The 21,170-nt window shown below is 41.1% G+C and overlaps 1 protein-coding gene across 3 annotated transcripts in view; it reads right to left on the bottom strand.

Annotated features, from left to right (window-relative positions):
• Positions 1-21,170, bottom strand: part of PRKDC (protein kinase, DNA-activated, catalytic subunit) — a 213,285-nt gene that overhangs the window by 65,010 nt on the left and 127,105 nt on the right. For 2 of the 3 annotated variants that reach the window (XM_045455381.1, XM_045455383.1), the window contains 9 exons: positions 20,957-21,106; positions 19,381-19,554; positions 18,622-18,720; positions 17,359-17,566; positions 15,263-15,452; positions 13,464-13,676; positions 8,270-8,382; positions 5,926-6,057; positions 2,596-2,775 (listed from right to left, as the gene is read on the bottom strand). In XM_045455381.1, the coding sequence (XP_045311337.1) occupies positions 2,596-2,775; positions 5,926-6,057; positions 8,270-8,382; positions 13,464-13,676; positions 15,263-15,452; positions 17,359-17,566; positions 18,622-18,720; positions 19,381-19,554; positions 20,957-21,106 (1,459 nt within the window). The remainder of the gene's footprint in view (positions 1-2,595; positions 2,776-5,925; positions 6,058-8,269; positions 8,383-13,463; positions 13,677-15,262; positions 15,453-17,358; positions 17,567-18,621; positions 18,721-19,380; positions 19,555-20,956; positions 21,107-21,170) is intronic. The other variant, XM_045455382.1, reaches the window with a different exon arrangement.

Here is a 21,170-nt window from a genome sequence, read left to right as displayed (position 1 = left end):
ACCCTACCCCTTGCTAGAACAAGAAGTCACATAAATGCCATGCCAAATGTGCTAAGACGTCATGGAGAGAGGGAAAATAATCATAGTTTCAGAAACGAACCACAAACAAAGTCATAACAGCAAATGCTGCAAATTGCAGGCACTAACTTGCAATCATGTTGCTTTTTCCAAAGGCAATGCCAAATTGCAAGCTCTAGAGCGAGTAGAAGTAATTTATTTACTTAATGACGGTTAACGACTCTCTTAAAAAACAATGGAGGGGCGCCTGGGTGGCGCAGTCGGTTAAGCGTCCGACTTCAGCCAGGTCACGATCTCGCGGTCCGTGAGTTCGAGCCCCGCGTCGGGCTCTGGGCTGATGGCTCAGAGCCTGGAGCCTGTTTCCGATTCTGTGTCTCCCTCTCTCTCTGCCCCTCCCCCGTTCATGCTCTGTCTCTCTCTGTCCCAGAAATAAATAAACGTTGAAAAAAAAAACTTAAAAAGCAATGGAAAAAAACAGCTTTTAAAAATAAATATAGGGACAAAACTAGGAATTCAGATTTTAAAAAATCACTTCAGACTACAGTGTAAAGAGAAACTTCTTTTGAAATACTGACTGATTCAATGCAATTTCTCAAATCTTATCTTTAGTGTAGCCAGGAGGAAAATGAAGGAATTCTACTTGTAAATTATAAACCAATAAAAATAGAATATATAAAAAGAAACTATATTAATAGTTTCATGCTACATCAGAAAGAACAAAACAGGAAAACCAAGTGTTTCATCTCAGGGAATTATTACGCAATTAGTTTGCAAACCAAAGCTACTGATAAATAATATTAAATAACGTTATTTTATTTTAACGTTTATTTGTTTACTTTGAGAGAGAGAGCATACAAGCTGGGAAGGGGCAGAGAGAGAAGGAGGGAGCATCCCCAGCAAGTTCCATGCCTTCAGTGCAGAGCCTGACACGGCTCAATCTCATGAACCATCAGACTATGTCCTGAGCTGAAATCAAGAGTTGGATACTTAACCGACTGAACCACCCAGGCGCCCCAAGAATATATATGTATTTTAAATTACCCCAGGGAGGTTACTAGTTATAAAAATACTAAAATGAATTGAAAAGGTTTTCCGTTAGGGGTACCTACGTGGCTCAGTCGGTTGAGCGTCCAACTCTTGATTTCGCTCAGGTCATGATCTCAAGGGTTATGAGTCTGAGCCCCACATTGGGCTCTGTGCTCTCAGTGCAGAGCCTGCTTGAGAGTCTGTCTCCCTCTCTCTCTGCCCCTCCCTGCTCTCTCCCTCTCTCTCTCAAAATAAATAAATAAACTTAAAAAAATAAAAAATTAAAAAAGGCTTTCCATTAGGGAATTTGTAATGATCGTGTTTTGAACGGCAAAGGAAACATTTCTTATATGAAAAAGTAACCTTCCAATAGGCATGTTTAAGTAGTAACTCAAAGTATGCCTCTATTAACATCTGCTCAAACTGTATTACCTTAGCATGACCTTCTCTGACCATTCGGTCTAAGTACACAGCCCCCACCCTGATCAAGAGGCTGTCTCCCTCCCTGCTTCATTACTACCCTGCATTACTTTAGTACTCCCGTAGTACTCAAGTTCGATGACACTACTATGTTATGTTATCTTCTGTATTTGTTTATTGTTTGTCACCCACTATAATTCTAGGAGGGCAGAAATTTGTGCTTCTTCCATCACTCACTGTCCCCACAACTTACAACAAAGTCAGGAATGTGCTCAGTCCACATTTCTTTTTTTTTTTTTTTTTTTTTCAACGTTTATTTATTTTTGGGACAGAGAGAGACACAGCATGAACGGGGGAGGGGCAGAGAGAGAGGGAGAAACAGAATCGGAAACAGGCTCCAGGCTCCGAGCCATCAGCCCAGAGCCCGACGCGGGGCTCGAACTCACGGACCGCGAGATCGTGACCTGGCTGAAGTCGGACGCTTAACCGACTGCGCCACCCAGGCGCCCCTCAGTCCACATTTCTTAAAGGCACTCAGGAGGCAGGAAATAATTTGGAGAAATAGTACCTAAGGAACAACTACTAACAACATACAGGGTTTAACCAAAACACTAAAGGGACTGGCATATTAAAAATCAGAACATTTTACACCAAGGCTGATTTCTAATTATCCTGCCATATATAAGTTTTTTTTTTTTTTAATGTTTGTTTTTTTGAGAGGGGGAGAGAGAGAGAGAGAGAGAGAGACAGAAAGAGAGACAGAGACAGAGCGTGAGCAGGGGAGGAGCAGAGAGAAAGGGAGACACAGAATCTGAAGCAGGCTCCAGGCTCTGAGCTGTCAGCACAGACCCTGACGCGGGGCTCGAACCCACAGACTGCGAGACCATGACCCAAACAGAAGTCGGACACTTAACCGACTGAGCCCCCCAGGTGCCGATATAAGTTTGTTTAAAAAACAAAAAAAAACCGAATAAATTACACCTCATCAGGGAAGAGGTAACCATACAGAATACACCTAAATTGTTAAACACCTTGTGCTTTGGCCTGTGGAACAAATGAAGTTATTGTGACACAGTCAGGTCATGGCAAAGTAGATAATGCAGTTTATGAAGCACATGTGTAGACGCTCACCTGGATACAAGAAACAAAAGGTGGAAAGAAAGAGAACGTGCTGTTAAGAAAATGATTGAAGTCCTGGAGCAACTTTTGAGTAATGATGTTTTTCTCAGACATGGTCTTGTGTTTATCCATCTCTTTTATAATTCCAGAAAACAAGCTGCCAAAGAGCTGTTTTGCAATTATTGGGTCTCTCTGTAAAATATTCAAAACAGACAAATTAGGATCTGAAGTAAAAATGCTATAGAATTTACTACTACCATCAGAGCTTATTTGAAAATACAAACTCCTGCAAACATATCTAATTTACATCTCAGTTTTGTTTAGAAAGTTTTATCAGGCACTGACGTGGGGAGTATTTGAAATTTAACCAAATATATCTGTGGTACCATGGATTTGGGGCCCACAAGTATATAAGCTGACTTAATCACATACGTAGACATAGCTTAACTCATGAGTGGGTCTGGACCTTTGGATTCCTTATCTTTAACGTGGGCATAACATGGGGCGCCTGGGTGGCGCAGTCGGTTAAGCGTCCGACTTCAGCCAGGTCACGATCTCGCGGTCCGTGAGTTCGAGCCCCGCGTCGGGCTCTGGGCTGATGGCTCAGAGCCTGGAGCCTGTTTCCAATTCTGTGTCTCCCTCTCTCTCTGCCCCTCCCCTGTTCATGCTCTGTCTCTCTCTGTCCCAAAAATAAATAAACGTTGAAAAAAAAAAAAAAAATTAACGTGGGCATAACACAACACATCTCAGGGTTGCAGTGAGGATTAGCCATGATACACATCAAGCGATCAGTGCCGTAATTGGGAAGGTCTTTCAGAGAGGTTAAGTGAGGTTTTTAGGCACTATCCTCACATCAGCATTACCGCAAAGCTTAAGAGAACTAAGCGATAAGCTTAAATAAAATGCCAACTTAAAATTTCAAAGTCCCATCATTATGACAATTTAAACTGTTAAAAACCATCAGTAGCCATTTTTGTGCTTTTCATGTTTGGTGGCTTCAGCCCTAAAAGCATGCTACCTTTAAAGGCATCTTTTATGGCATTAACCCTCACACTCCATGACCACAGGAACATTATCCTGTATCTGTGCCTATGACACCAGTATTAAGAACAGTCCTGGCATGCAGGGTCTATATTTTTTAAATGAAGGCACGAATGCATGAATAAAATTTAAAAATTATTTTGCTTGATAAAACTGTCTGAATAAAAAGTACAATTTGATCTGTTCTTTGTTATTTATTTTAAGTAATGTATTTGTCTTACAGAAAGTTGTATGGTTGCAATGTAAAATTTCAGAAAATATAGATTAGGAAAAAAGAAAGTATCACTCATAATTCTACTACATGAAGACAGCCACTGCACAGGTTGGTCTCTTATGGACATGCACGCGTCTGCTGTTTGCTAACTTGCTTTTTTCACCTAACCCATGGCAGACAGGCTCCCAGGTCTACAACCCCAATTCTTGAGTCTTATGCACAAATTCTCTCATTTCCCAGGGAGTCCCAGATGCTCCTGCTGTTACAGTAATGCAGTGATGATTAAGATAAATAACATCTTCAGAGAACAGAATGCTGCTGCTGGACATGTGCCATCCCGGCTGGTTTACAGGCTCCCCTTTAGTTCTCTCACATGCAAGGCTCATGATGAAGAAGGGGAGCCCCCGGACAGCAGAGGAAGCCTCATCTGTTTTGTCCACAGCTGTACCTCAGTGCTTAGATCTGAGTCCCTGGCATCCAGAAGGATGCTCCATACAGAACATGTGTTGAATAAATAAAGTATTGGAATTTGAGAAATACAGGAAACACATTCCTCCTCAAAGAACAGAAAAAATGTAGTCCCTTTTTTGAAACACTATTCAGCATCTTAATTTTTTCCAAGCACCAATGAGATGAACTGACTTGGACGTGGGTCTCTACGCAGCATCAGGCTTTTAACCTGCTCCCATCCGTACACACCACATACCTCTCCAACATGGGCAGGTGCAAACCACGCCCAGGAGAGCAGGTGGCAGCACCGCTTCTGAGGCAGTGATGTGAATGCATGTGTGCAAGGCACGAGAAGAACTGGGAAATGGTGGGGGTTGAAAAACACGGGGCCAGGAATCAGAACACAGGGCTGGGGTTTGTCTTAGTTTCACACCCAGCAAGACATGTTGCTTTAAATCATAACGTCCATTCTTTGCTAACTTCAATTCTTCATCTGTAAATGTGTCTAACAACTGCCTTTATGTCACAAAATTACCCAGAGGATCTAATGAGAGAAATGTGAAAGCACTCTGTAACAAACAAGGGTTCTTTCTTCTGTGACAGTAGTTACGTGAATCAGCATGTATAATGCAATCGCATAGACTCTCTCTGTCTCTCTACACACACGCGCGCACGCGCACACACAAATGCAGGGAAAAATGCAGTCCGGTCAATACTCTTGTTCCTACGTCAATTTCTAGATCGAAATAACGTATTACAGTTATATAAGATACCACCCATGAGGGTGAAGGGTACATGGGAATATGTACTATTTTTGCAAATTCCTGTCAATCTATAATTATTTAGGTTAAATAAAAAGCTTAAAAAAAAATAAAAGGCGATGCAGACATACGTACTATATGCAACATTAGTTTTGAAAATTTAATTACAATAAAATTTATGGCATTATATTTCAGCACCTAGCATAATGCCACATATATATTATAGTACTCTTCAACTTTAAAAATTATTTTGATAAAAGTCAAAAGAATCTTAATTGGCCTTTTGGGAAATATATACATGTTTTTGTCAGAGAACTCAGCTAGAAACTTCATTCACTCTCAATACTTTTATACCCTAATGACTTAGAAAAATATTTCCAATCCTCTATTATTAAGAAAATTAACAGAGAAGGAAGAATACTAGTCCCGCCCATAAACTGATACTCCCTGGATTCCCGCCCCCCCCCATACCAAAAGGATCCCGTATAAGCAATGATTTAAGTGGCTTAGCACTTTAAAGTTTATAGCAATTTTTTTATACATTATTTCATTGACCAACATTATTGGTAAGAAGAACTGATTTTGCTCCCTGGTTTTACAGATGAAGACACTGTGGCTCAGAGCATTAACTGTCTTGACAAGGACCCCAAGTGCAGGGCTATCTTCTGGATGAGTTGAAGTAAGTTGCACCAGTGAGGAGAAGGTTTAGAGCCAAGACTGGGACCAATGTCTTTTAACCAAATCCACTGTTTAAGACAAATCAACACCTCAGTTATGTTACAGAGTAGCTTCAGCCATTTCTTCTTACACCTAGTAGATCCGTGGAACTGTTAGTTTTTATCTGTCAAAAGAAGAATGCAGTGTTCAAGGACCAACCTGGGCCACAGCTTGCAAGGGGGTGATCAGGCTACTGTATTTAATCTGAATGTCAGGAAGGTCTCCTTGACGGTAACTTCTATACAAAATGACTTGGGCATCGTGCTTCATTTTTAATTCACTCTTGATCTCCTATAATCATCAGAACCAAAAAACGAAGATTAGAATTCTTATTTTAAAAAATCAGTAGTAATTGAAATATGATCCTTAACATAAAGGTGAACTTGATGACAATTTTTATCAAAAACAGTTTGGTCACTATGCTTTACCAATCTATGGTAGACAATAAATCCAAAATAAAAATCACTGGTAAATGAACAGCAAAAAGATTAATTAAATATGCATCACAGAGTAATGGGAATATCTAAAATCAGAGAACTTGAATTAAAACTTTTTAAAGCTATCTCAGGGGGCTGTATTTCCTATTTTTTTAAAAAAATGTTTATTTCTGAGAAAGAGAGAGAGAGAGGCAGGGAGAGAGTCCGAAGCAGGCCCTGTGCTGAGAGCAGAGAGCCCGATGTAGGGCTCAAACTCACGAGCGGTGAGATCATGACCTGAGCCAAAGATGGACATTTAACTGACGGAGCCACCCAGGAGCTCGTTTTTCCTTTTAATTCTTCTTAGAAAAATCTTGCTCCAAGGCCCAGTGAGATCACCACAGCCTCCAACGCCTGTTCACCTGCTCAGGCCAGGCTGACCTTGCACCTGCTCTTGAGTCACCCCCACTCCCCACCACACAGGGCTGTGGGACCTGCTCATCTCTGCCTAAAATGTCTTTCCACAGCTTTTCCTCTCGGTTCCCACTGCAGACATCATCTGCAAAGAGGCTTCCTTTCCCACTTCCTCTTAATAGTCTCCCCTACGCGCTCATTACATTGGTTAATTTCCAACACCGCACCTGTTATAATCTTAACTCATTCTGGGCTTGTTCTGTTTTACACGCTGGGCTGTAGCCCCGTGAGCGCTTACATCATATTTACCTCTGTACCCCTAGCATTCAGAGTCGGGCCAGACACTGAGCACAATGCCCCCAACAAATGAAGTGCATGGCCTTCCGATGCCTGATCACCACCACGCACCCTTACTGAGAGGTCAGCCCCTTCAGATGAGAACACGTGCATCACAAGGCATGAACAGCCCCACACAGCAGGCCGTTCCACATTTATTGATTATTAAAAGGACTTTCTTTGTGTCAGACCAAAATATCTCCCTGTGATTTCTGCCCAATGATCCTGGTTTTATCTCTTCCCTCTGCTCAGAGTCTGCCTCTTACTTCCTTCATGGAAGCCCAGCTGGGTTAAAGGTTTAATTAGGGGCTGTGGCTACCTCTCTGAGTGGGCGAAGCAGAATGCCCTGCAGGTGGGGAGGGGCCGCTGACAGGTAGCGTAGGAGGATCCTAGGGCACTGATATTTTGAACCCTCTTCTTCAAGAGAATAGCTGGACTTACAGAGACAAGAGAAAGATGCAAAGTGCATTTTCTTACCACAGACAATATAGTGGAACCATTCGGCCACTTCATACTCAGATGTGGAAGTTCATTAAGTGATTGAGGATTTAAACTGAATTAATACAAAGCCAGTTTTTTTTGTTAACTCACAATCTCATCTTTCTTGAAAATTCTGTCTTAATTACTGATTTATAAGTAATACTGAAGCTATGGCTAAACAACCTCTTTCATTATTTCCACATTTTGAAAAATGTTTAATTCATGCCACACAAGGTCCTCAAGTTCCTGCTTTCAGCAGATAGCCCCGAACCATCCACCAACCTGGCCACCCCTTTCTCTGGGCTCACCGTTCCCTCTTCATCCAGGCACCCCCATGAGAGGGGCTGGTTGTAATGTGGCCTCACCCCTCTCACTACAGCTTATTGATTCCACAGTAGCCCCAGACCAAAGGTGGGTCAAGGCTCTGGCCAATCCCTCCCAGAGGCTAAAGCTGTAAGATGATTCAGGAATGAGTGGGGGCTGCGTCCGTCTCCACCACATGGAGAAAGCCAGTCTGTACACAGAGAAGAACAAAGCCAGACTGCAGTGAGAGTCCGAGATAAAGGGCAGAGGTGAGGTCGTGGCAGTGCCTGTGAGCCACACCATACCGCAGACTCATGGGACTACCCACACAGGTCCCATTCCAAGATTCCTGCGACTTCATCAGTGAGTCATGACTGTCCTTTGCATCTACGTTAGAGGACTCATCTTTGGTTCAGAGGAACTTTAATTCATATAGTGGCTGCTTCTGTAATTTTGTTTTGGAACAAATATCTGATGGGAAGCTTATTTCCTTAGTATATATCCTTTGATATAAAATAAGTATTTCTGACCAAATTCTCAAAACAGATACAAACCTTCTCTCGTTTTTGTTCAGCAACACCTTTTCTGGCATAAATCAAACTGAGCTTTTCTTGGTCCTTTATAAATCGCCTGCGTAATCTTAATATTTCTGCCCGACTGTCTGTACCTGAAGAATATAAAGCAGGTTTGTTACAGATGGCCAATTCGCAGTTGGCTTTACCTCCTTTCTAGAATCTTCTAAAAGTGGAATTGTTTGCTTATTTCCATTTTTTACTTTCATCTAGTTGTTCTGTTTTGTTTGTTTTAATGATAGAGAACAGCACAGGAGACCACTAATCAGTTTTGGAAGCTAGAGAATAGAAAGTTATAACTACGCAGCCAAACCCACTGCCACCATGCAGAGAACGAGGGACAAAGCAATGACAGTGGAGAAGACCTGGAAGGCTCAGGGCCTGGCAGCACCTGCACCTCCAGGGGAAGGGAGGAAAGTGAAGCTACAGCAGGAGGTGTGGTTAGAAAGCAATGCCCCCAACCCCTGCCCACCATGCTGCAGGCAGATAGCCTGGGAGAGGACACAGGGCCCATGGGTGCACAGGGCGGCATGGCTGCAGGCAGAGCAACTACTCCACCAGCGACCACAAGGGTTTCCGGAACCTGCAGTGCCTCCTCCTTCTTGGCCTCCAAGGGTGCTGGCACCCTGGCCTAAAGCCTGCAGGCAAGAGACTGGAGATTTTGCCTCTGGGTAATCCACCAGCACAAAAGCACAGACCAAAGTATCAACACATCAGGGGGTTCCACGACCTGGTCTAGGCTGATCTCCACACGCCCAATGTGCAGCTATTCCAAATGCCTTTTGAGTGCCCCTTCTGGGAATATAAGCGACAAGCCAAGTCACCAGACATTGTGAGGAAACCTTCAAACATGAAAGACAGAAATGAAAATAAATAATAGGGAAAGAGCAACCATTGAAAGCAGCCCATCCGGGAAAAAAATTTTTTCAAAAACTTATTTATCAAAAAGAGTAGAAATTGCAACAGTGGATCAAGGACAGGAAGGGAATTCAGGGACCATAAAAAACTCATGGAAACTAAAAATATGATATCATAACTTAAAAGCAAGAATTACAAGGTAAGGTTGAAGTGATTTCCCAGAATACAAAGCAAAATGAAAAAAAACGAGAAATTTACCAAGGTAATCCAGAAGGTCTGCTATCCAAGCAAAAGGATTACAAATATAAAACTGGGATGAGGAAATCATCAACAAAATTATCCAAGAAGAAATATTCCAAAACTGGAAAATGAGTTAGCAATGTGACAAGACCCTCCTTGTGCCCAGAAAACTGGACTGAAACAGACCTGCATGCACCAAAGGACACTTTTGTGAAATTTCCTAAAACTCTTAAGATCTAATGCAGAGAAAGGATACAATTCTTACAAAGGATCAACACAAAGAATGCCACCAGGTTTCCCTACCCAACCCTGGGGACTAGGAAACCCTGACTACATGTTCACACTCAGAATTCTATGGCTAAATTACCCAGCAGGGGTGAGTGTGATCAAAAGCAACGTAAGGCATCAAGGCATCAAAAACAGCTTGGGGAGGGGGTGCCTGGGTGGCTCAATCAGTTGAGCATCCCATCCCACTCTTGACTTCAGCTCAGGCCAGATCTCACAGTTTAGTGAGTTTGAGCCCCCCAGGCTCTGCACTGACAATACAGAGATTTTCCCTCTCTCTTGCCCCTGCCCTGCTCACACTCTCTCTCAAAATAAATAAATAAACTTTAAAAAAAAAAACCCAAAAGACCCAACAGCTTACTGTTTCTGACCCTTTTTCTCAGGAAGCTACTCAGGGAGGTGATCCACCAGAAAGAAGGAACACACCAAGGAAGGAGAATCAGATCCAGGAGAGGTGAAGAGACCCTCAGGATGAGCAGGGTGTTCAGACCATGGCTGAACAGACTCCGAGAGCAAGCAGCCTGGAACAGGGCAACCCAAAAGCTCCAGGAAGATTTTTTTTTTTAAGATAAAACGTTTATACGTTGGGACACATTAAGAGATAATTCAGAGGAAAACAAGTGATAAATATGTAGGAATCTAAACCAAAATAATTATTAATGCCCAGAAAAAATTATTGTACAAGAAAAATAGTCATAGTATCACTACGGCTTGAACACAAATAATATTTATGTAGCCAAAATAAGAGGAAAATATGATGAAACCAAGACCAAGACATAACCCTTTCCAGGAGGAAAGCACAGGACGAATTCACTGTCGTGTGTGTGGTGGACGGAGGTAACAGACAAGCTGGGGCCAAGACCTCGATGTCCATAATGCAAAAGCCAAAAGAGAACGACTCATACTGGACGGGAGAAAAAAGGCAGGGTGGTAATATACAAATGGTGTTTGGAGCTATGGAAGGGAGTAAGTGGTTGTGTCTGGAATTGGGGAAACGGGTATGGTTACTGTTTCTTCTTCTCCTTCTTCCTTTTTTTAATTAATTAATTAATTTTTAAATTTACATCCAAGTTAGTTAGCATATAGCACAACGATGATTTCAGGAGTGAATGGGTTACTGTTTCTTCTAACAAGCTTTGGCAAAGTATTTGGCTCTTTAAACTACATGCATGTATTACTCTAATACAAATAACTAAAGGAAACAAATAAAGAATTAAAATAATGGTTGAAAATGATGGTATTTTAATTAGGTTACAATTTCAAATTTTTAAGTTTTAAGGATAATAAATAGTATCACAATAAGGATTAATTTACCATTTTTTTTTAAAGTTTCTTTATTTATTTTGAGAGAGTGTGTGAGCAGGGGAGGGGCAGAGAAGGAGAGGGAGACATAGAATCCCAAGCAGTCTCCTCGCTGTCAGTGCAAAGTCCAATGCAGGGTTTGATCTCACAACAGTGAGATCATGACCTGAGCTAATATCAAGAGTCCAGTGCTTTACCGACTGAACCATCCAGGTGCCCCCACCATATTTTAGTGAATTTCAAATATTCCTCTCTAGGCAAGAAAATACATAAACCCCAAAGAAGACAGTGTGCAAAATATTTTACATCAACAAAGGTACAAGGGGAGATTCAAATATATTAATCAAATTAAAGTGGATAGCTAATAGTACTCATTTTACCTACTCAGTTCCAGCTTTTTCAAATTCATATATAAAACTTTTAAGGAAAATGGTTTAAAAGTTAGGTTTCACCTCTTACCGCCTTAATTTCTATACAAAGTCAGTGAAGACAGGGAAACACTGCTCAACAGCTTGAGTTGTGGACTATGCATCCTCAGCATTTCCCTGTTCCTGAGCCTCCTGCCCGTTCAGCAGAGTTGGCCACAGGCAGTCACCATGCATTAGCAGGACTGGAGGCTGCCCTAGATGCACACCTACCTCTTCGACAATCCTATGGGAAGGTGCACGGCCATGGGTTTGGGGTGAGCAAGTACAAAGGGTGTGAAAGACAATTCATGAACCGTGGGAAGGTGACAGTCACTCTGGGACTTCATTTTAACTCCGGGGCTTTCATTGTCAAAGTTACAGAAGGACAGAAAGCCATGCACTCTGGCTGGAAGACAGTTTGGCAAAGAAACAGCAGAGGAAGAAGATATAAAAGAAAGAAGACTGGTGGGAGGCAGACGAGCAGGGTCAGGGCATACCAGGAATGCACTCATGAGCTCCCTTCAAACCCAGAGTGTTAAGCAGAAGAAGGCTGGATTTAGCTCTCCTACAATCCAGAGAGTTGTGTATGGCTACAGATTTGCGACTAAATGCAAAACAGAGTGGTTGGAAGCGAGGAAAGCATTTCATGCATGTGTTCAGTTCCTATGATTCCATTAAAAGGAATTTACCCTTTTTTAAAATAAAGCATACCAGTGGCACTTGGCTGGCTCAGGCACTAGGGCATGCAACTCTTAATCTTGGGGTTGTGAGTTTGGGTGAGTTGGGTGTAGAGATTACTTAAAAATAAATCTTAAATAAAAGAAAGCATATCAGAGGGAGGTGGGGAGAACGGGTGAAACAGGAGAAGGGGATTAAGAGTACTTAAAACATCACGAGCACTGGGTAATGATGTACAGAATTGCTGAATCACTATAGTGGACACCTGAAATTAATACAGCACTGTATGTCAACTACACTGGAATAAAATAAAAACTTAATAAAAACATTTTTAAAAATAAAAGGAATTTACCCTTGCTCCTGATTTTACTTCTTTATACCTGAATTCATAAGGCTGGCATTCACCCAAGGTTCTATGTTGGGACCTTTTGTCTCTCCACCTTCTTCCTCTGGGCTTTCACTCACTCCCAGAGCTGCCCTTCTCCCAAAGAGCTGACTCGAACCCTGGCCCTCAGCATGGGGTCTGCGTGTTCTGCCAGCACTTCCCTGCAGCCCCCATGGTGCGTCTCCCCTCATCTTCCCCACTGGGACCCTGGGTGTATGCGGGAGGTTGCCTGTGACCTCAACCGCCCGGGCCCCCTCGGGCAACCCACATGCTGCTCCATGCGGGCCCCTTAAGGAGTCATCCAGAGACCCCTGCTGTCTGTCTGGGTCACTACAGACAGCTGTGGTTGCCTCCATATCCCCAGCTGTCTGCTCTATGCTCCCAGTGGGCATGTCCCACACCACCACTTTGGGCAGACTGCCACAGGGCCTGCCAGTCAGTACATGTTCTCGAGCTGACCTGGGTCCCTTCCACTTCCCAAACATGCTCCATACTTCCTGCCTTGGTCCTTGTTCACCCTCCCTCTTCCCACACCCAAGTCCACAAGGCTAGTCCCAAAGGTGGCCTCTTCCTCAGGTCCTTTCTGGTGCTCTGTCACTCTCTCTCTGAGACTTGCTAATTCTGCCTCATCTCAGCATCACCTACCTGTTGCCTTACCAAGCCCTGATGTTCAGAGAGTCACCACATGAATGGACTGAGTCCAGTTTATTCTATAGCTTTTTCTGGTCCACCTAAAATTAGGCTTTCAACATGGCAAATGCCCATTTATTAAATTAAATTTTACTATTACTATTATTAGTTTTTTTTAAAGTAAACTCTACCCCCAACATGGGGCTCAAACTCACAACACCCAAGATTAAGAGTCACATGCTGTACTCGCTGACCCAGCCAGACGCCCCTGAATTAAATTTTAATGGTTTTATTTACAGGTTACAAGGAAATGTGAATGCAGTCAGAAACGCACTTTATCTAAGCCTCCGCATTAACTTATTTGAAATACATTTCAGCAAGCTTACTTTACCTTTTGCTTTGTTATCCACCTCGTCCCCTGGAAGTCCCAGTCTTTTTTTCCCAAAATCAGGGCCCACTAACTTCAAGGGTGATCTCTGTGCCTTTTCACTCTTCTTGTGGGCAAACAGCAAGGAGGAAGATGAGGAATCCGAGGAGGAGACTGTATAATCCATCAGCGGGTCAATACTGCTCCCAGTCAGCCAATTAAAGGAGCTTCTGCCATCTGCAAATGTCACAGCATGCTCAGCTCTGCACAACCTGCCATACCCACCCCGCACCACTGCACCTGCCACACTGGGAGCCACACTGTGGGACACAGGTGTGCCTCATCCTGGGGATGACACCTGGGGCCTCTGTGTGCTCACCTGCCATAGGAATGGGGACAGCTCCTCCAGGGAGACAGCCATGTCAGGGTAGAGACACTGGGCAGAAGTTCTATCAGTTACTAGTGAGTGACCCGAGGCAGCTCAGGTGTCTGGGCCTCAGGCTCCTCATTTGTGAAGCAGGAAAATACTCCACCTGCTCCTTCAAGCAGTAACACCTTTTCTGTGTTATAAGGTACTAAGATCCATGTCTTCTAACATCAATATCATAAAATATCCATGGTAATTATTCAAATCAATCCTACTTCCAGAACCAACAGACATGAAAAAATTGATATAAAGGAAAAATGTTTGAAATATTTATATGAAGTGATTTACGGGGCGCCTGGGTGGCTCGGTCGTTTGAGCATCCGACTTCGGCTCAGGTCATGATCTCATGGTCCGTGAGTTCGAGCCCCATGTCGGGCTCTGTGCTGACCGATCAGAGCCTGGAGCCTGTTTCAGATTCCGTGTCTCCCTCTCTCTCTGCCCCTCCCCTGTTCATGCTCTATCTCTCTGTCTCAAAAATAAATAAATGTTAAAAAAAAAAAAAATTGAAATGATTTACGTGTTTTACTCTACAACTTGTACTTTGCTGATCAAAGGAAACAGGTGAACAATTCAAGAAAGAAAAATTTAATAACTATAAACACAGTAAATGATTTTGGTTTAGCTCTTCAGTACTTGCTTTTGAGATAAAGGATTTTAACTTTGTTGCATTAAACAGACTTTTCTGGACAAAACCAAAGCAAAACATAAATGTACTGTAACTTTTGCTTTTTCCAGTCAAAAATAATCCTTTTCAACTTTTTTTATTGTGGTAAAATTTAGAGAACACCAAATTAACTATTTTAACCATTTTGAAGTGTACATTTCTATGGCATCAGGTATATTCACACAGTTGGGCAACCATCTCCACAATTTACCTCCAGAGCATTTCCACCTTCTCAAACAAAATTCCGTTTCTTTTTTTTTTTTTTTTTTTGAGAGAGAGAGAGAGAGAGAGAGAGAGAGAGAGAGAATGCATGTGCATGCACTCACAAGCCTAAACAGGGGAAATACAGAGGCAGACGGAGAGAGAATCTTAAGCTGGAGCCCAATGGGGGCTCGATCTCACAACCATGAACCTGAGCCAAAATCAAGGGTTGGACGCTTAACTGACTGAGCCACCCAGATGCCCTAAAATCCATATCCTTTAAATACTAGCTCCCTATTGCCTCTCACCCAACCCCAAGAGGCCCCCTTCCACTTTCTAACTCTAAGAATTTGACACCTCTAGGAACTTCAATCCTTTTCTCCTTTGACTGACATGACTTTTCTGTGGTTCTTACCACTTTTTTCTATTACTGTTTCACTACTCTTACAGCCAATGTTCTTGCAGTGGAGGCTGCTTCCATAGATCATACTGCCTGGTGCAAAGCAGGCACGTGTTCAGGCTGACAGGTACCTGCAGTTTGTGTAGGTGTGAAGTCATACTGCTGTTGGGTGGCCCGTATCTGCTTAGCCATCGCTCCTTGAACTGGGAGGGATCCCTCCTGGGTCCGGGTCTGGAGAACACTTTGGGTGGCCTGAGTCTCAATAAACATTGGAGTGAGGACAGTACTTCGGAAACGCCAGTCAGAATCAATAGTATATTCCTGCACGTAAGAGAGTTCTGAATGAAATCATGGTCCTTCTTGCAACACTGAAATAATTTTATTTAAAATCCAATGGTGCCATTAGCAGACAGGTATATAATTTCATATATCTGTGTGGGAAACAGCTGAAGAAGAACCCCTTCAAATTTAAAAATTTTAAATAAATTATTTGCCAATTAGAATATACTAATTAGTATTGGGGGAGGAAAACCATTTTTCTCCTCCATCACATTCTGCATTAAATGGCTTAATGCCACACCCAATAATGGCACCACAGCTGCAACAAAGCTGAGAAGTCAGGCTATGCTGCCCGGCTCGGCATAGACGAACTGAGCACAACTGTTATTATTTCAATCATCACAGGCCGTTAAGGCTGCTGAGAGATAGCACAACCTTAGCATCTACCAAATGAATTGGGGGGTGCTGATGGGGAAGGGGGATGGTATTATGGAGAAAGGAAAATCCAAGTGGAGGCTGGAAGGGGGACAAGTGTGAGCATGTGAAGACAGTGTGAGCAGATGAGGTTAAAGCAAATAGAAGTGTTTCAGAAAGGATGCGTGAGTATTCCAAATAAACTAAGAAGTCCAGTATCACTAATCACCAGGGAAACACAAATCAAAACCACAATGAGTCATCACTTCACATCTGTCAGGATGGCTATGCTCAAAAACGCAGGGGATAGCAAGTGTTGGCAAGGATGTAGAGAAGAGGGAATCCTCATGCACTGCTGGTGGGACTGTAAATTGGTGCAACCACTATGGAAAACAGTATAGAAGTCCTCAAAAAATTAAAAATAGAAATACCATAAGGTCCAACTATTCTACTTCTGGGTAAAAAAACCACTAACTTGAAAAGATATACGCATCTCTATGCTAGCTTATTAGTAATAACCAAGACATGGAAGCAACTTTTGTGGTCTATCAATGGATGAATGGATAAAGATGTGATGTGCGTGTGTGTGTGTGTGTGTATACATACATAGATACATATATGTGCATGTGTACGTACATATATATATATATATACACACACACACATACACACATACACACAATGGAGTGTTATTGAGCCATAAAAAAGAAGGAAATCTTGCCATCTGTGACAACATGGATGGCCCTTGAGGGCATTATGCAAAGTAAAATACATCAAAAAGAGCAAGACAGGTACCACATGAATCTCACTTACATGTGGCATCCAAAAAACAACAATAACAAAACAAAAAGCCTTAACTGATACATATAGAGAACAGACTGGGGACTGCCAGAGGCAGAGGATGGGGGAAATGGGCATGGGTGAAGGGAGCCAAAAGGTACACACTTCCAGTTAAAAAAACAAATGAGTCATGGGGATATAACGTGTAGTTATAATAATGTAATTAATAATAATAATAATAATGTATTGTATATTTGAAAGTTGCTAAAAGAGAAGATGTTAAAAGTTCTGGTCACAAGGAAAGAAAGTCTGTAACTCCATGGTGATGGATTTTAGCTAAGCTTATCGTGGTGATCACATCACAGTACACACCAATATTAAATCAGTATGTTGTATACCTGAAACTAACATGTCACTTATATCTCAATAAAACAAAGACAGCCAGTTTAACCCTATTAGAAAATGTTTGCTGACTAACAGATAGGAAAAGCTTATAATATTTATTATTATTATAATTTTTTTAACGTTTATTTATTTTTGAGACAGAGAGAGAGCATGAACAGGGGAGGGGCAGAGAGAGGGAGACACAGAATCTGAAACAGGCTCCAGGCTCTGAGCTGTCAGCACAGAGCCCGACGCGGGGCTTGAACTCACGGACCGGGAGAACATGACCTGAGCCGAAGTCAGACGCTTAACCGACCAAGCCACCCAGGCGCCCCTATAATATTTATTATTGTAGAGACAAATACTTCACCTGAAATTCACATTCTGACAGAGGATGTTCAAACACAGGGTTTGGATAATCTGGGCTCATGCTGGTCATTTCAAGCAGAAAATCTGTTGCTAAACTTAAAAAGTGCACTTCTATCTTTGGAGAATATAAGGAATTTAGTGCCAATAATCGGTCCAACGTATTTGAAGGTAATCTAGTTTCATGGCTCCAGAAATTTCGAATAATTAACCTGAAAAGCAGAGAGGAAAGATTTTTCAGATATTGTCAAATGAGAAAGAATGCCCTACACATGGTGTCATGTCGAGAAGATAGTCTTTCACCCCTATAAACCTTAACACGAGGAAAAACACATTCAAAATTGTATCAAGAGTGTAACATGAGTTATGAACACTAATATGCACTGAAGGAAGGGAATATTCCAAACTTCAGCATCAGTGAAAAACTAGATGATTTTATTCTTATCTCTATTATCTGGGAAGTTTTCCATGATGAGTATACAATATTAGCTATTTTGAAACTGAGAAAACACCTTAAGAAATTATATAAAATCCTTCACTGCCTTGCTAAAACAATTCACTCCAAAAATTAGTGCCATAAAATATTCAAAACTTAAACTAGTTAAAAGCCAGGTTAGGCTTTACAATTTATGAATGCTTATGAAATCCAAATGTAATTTGAAAAGCAAAAATGAATCGCTTCTCGGCCTTTTGGCTAAGATCAAGTGTGAAAAGCAAAAATGAGTTTAAAATTGTGACAGAATGGAAAATTAATTGATATACAGAATCATACAAAAAGTTTATGACCCTTCTTTTATAATTAGTACTTGACAAAACGCTCATAAAATTTAGAATAGACATTTTAGAGAAAAGCAATCGTCATTTGTATTTTCCTATATAATCATTATAGTTTCCTCCTACTTCTGAAGTTTCAAACATTTCATTCAATATTAATATGTATAGTATGATCTCAACCATGAGTTAAATGAGAAACATAATAATCAGCATTACAGATTTTTTTATTTTGAAACACTTTAATTCACTGTGTGAGCAGAGAGAGCTTTACCCACAGTTTTTCAAGAATTTTTTATTAAAATCACTTGTCAGAATTTTTAAGTCTTAATGTGATTCAAAATACATTTTTATTAAACATCATGAATACAGAAAGCATAGAAAATGCTAATGATATAAATATAATTCTAAAACTGTGGACAAATACTCAATGCCAGTCTAGAAAGAAACATCCCTAATTTATTTGTCTTGGCCTTATTATTCGAGGAACACATACTGAAGCCCAACGTTCTCATCGATCAACCCTTGAATCAACACATCTTTTGCCAACTTAAATATTTCCCTGGAGTCCTCATCTGCTTGACTTTCTGGATCTCTGAGAAAAATAACAAAATGACAAAACATTAATATTGTCTTCTTATCACTTTTGTTCAACCGTAATAACACCAACCAGATTAAAGTAAAATAATCTGGCTTTTCCCGTGGAACTTTAACTTCCCAAACCATAGCAGAACCTACCCTCATACGGACATACCCTGACACCTTCCTTTGGTGCCTCTGCAAGCCCATCCAGGTGACTGTCATCACCCTTCCTACAGTGTGACAGGGCTCACGTGCACAGGACAGAGTGGGGGGGTAATGGGAGTAGGGCTGCAGGGGTTCCCTGGGAATGCTAAGAGGTCCTAGGATGGACTCAGACCCCATGGGAAATGCTGTGGTGGCAGTCCTATAGGATGAAGACATCCCACAGAGTTCATTTTCTTAATTTTGTCAGATCTTAAAAGGAGAACTGTAAAAACAAATTACAGTATTAACTGCACCAAAAACTGCACATTCTGAATATTTCTCACGAATACATGAAATGAATTAAAATAAGGATACATGTCAATATACTAAAATAAACTCGTTTTAATTAATAATCCTACGTTTAAAAATGTTTAAACATTTTATTATTTATTATAATCTACTCCAGATTGCTATTGGCACCCAAATGCTCCCTTGAAAAAAGTAATATAAAAATTAATGTAGAGCTTACCGGTAATTGTCATGAACCCACATAAGAATATTATACATTTGTTCCCTACACACTGGAGAAGGATGAGAAATGAATTCTACAACAGGATTCAGAAGTTCTCGGAGTTCTACTGGTTTCAATTTTGCCATCATCTTATAAATTATGTCCAAACACACTTTCTGTCTTTCATCATCTCTACAGTAAGAGAGGGTTTTAAAAACATACCAATTTAATAATTTTTATTATACTTTCAGATGTGACAGGTAACTTTTTTCTTCTTTGTGCTGTTCTGTATTTCAAAATTTGTTACAATGGAAATATAAAAATTACATCTTAAAAAATTATCATGAGCTACAGTATTAAACAAATTAATTCAATATGGTACCCTGTATTGGATCCTAGAATAGAAAAAGGACATTAGTGGGAAAACTGATAAAATCCAAATAAAATCTAGTTTAATAAATGTACTAATGTTAATTTCTTAGTTTTGACAAATATGCCACAATTATGTGACATGGAAAAAGTGGGTTAAGGGTATGTGGGAATTTTCTGTATTGTCTTTCAACTTTTCTGTAAATATTAAGTCATTCCAAAATAAAAGTTCATTTTTTAAAAATCCGAAATGTCAAACAACATAAACTAAATATAAAGGATTTCATGTTTTTAAAACAATGATTTCAAGTGCTATTCAGGCTACCTGGCAGGTCATACAACGAGTCAAGGGTAGTCTGAGCCCCCAATAAGGTGCACGTCTATTTCCTTATTTTACGTATTTTTTCCTCCTACAGCTCCCAGCTTAATGCTTCACATGCAGTTGATATTCAGTAAATGTCTAATGAAGGATATCACGGCGCCATAACATACATTCTTTGTACTGGCACACTCTACATTTATCAATAATTTATCCCCATGTAAAAAAATATGTCCACAGACAAGGCTGGAAACAGTACAGAGAAATAAAAATATTGTGAGCAACAGCATCTCTTTTCATACCTATTTTAATAGTATAATATGGGGGGCACCTGGGTGGCTCAGTTGGTTGGGTGTCCAACTCTTGATTTTGGCTCAGGTCCTGATCTCACAGTTCATGGGTTCGAGCCCTGCATGGAGCCCCACATCAGGCTCTGTGCTGACAGTATGGAGCCTGCTTGGGATTTTCTCTCTCCCTCTCTCTGCCTCTCCCCTACTCCCTCTTTAAAAAAAATATTAAAAACTAGTATAATGTGATTTTGAAAATAAATGAACAATTTTAACAAACAATGGATGCCTCCTAGCTGGAAAAACTGGTACAGAACTCAAAATCATGCATTTTAAATCTGAGAAGAGCTTTAGGTAACACTTGAGATGTGGCTTCCCCAAGGTGCCAGGTTAAAGAAGGCAGGAGGGGCAGGCCCCACCATTTTTAATTCTGATTAAAATTTAACAAGTACATATTTTTAAGTTTATCTATCTTGAGATGTACACATATACATAGTCGTATATAACGAATACATATTTTATGAAAACCTACAAGTTCTGAGTTGAAGGAGACAGTTGAACAAATCAAAATTTTATGGGCCAGCTGCATCTGAGAACACAGGGCTGGCTTTGCACTCACCTATATCTCATAACTTGAATGAAATCCTTGCTCTTTAACTGTAAGTAGAGATCTGTTATTTCCTCTGCACGACACAGCACCACCTCCAGACAGAGAGTCTTCATCACCCCATGAAATTTGGGCAGCAGGAAGAACACAGTGTTCATGAACCTAACCAGTGGACATGGCCAATGAGGGAGAGGGCCGTCGCAGACCCTCTCCCACAACAGGACGT

Source organism: Leopardus geoffroyi, chromosome C3 (assembly GCF_018350155.1).
Source record: "Leopardus geoffroyi isolate Oge1 chromosome C3, O.geoffroyi_Oge1_pat1.0, whole genome shotgun sequence".
Taxonomy (NCBI): Eukaryota; Metazoa; Chordata; class Mammalia; order Carnivora; family Felidae; genus Leopardus; species Leopardus geoffroyi.
The sequence above is the reverse complement of the archived record's forward strand: the minus strand, read 5'-3'. Positions and strand labels throughout refer to the sequence as shown.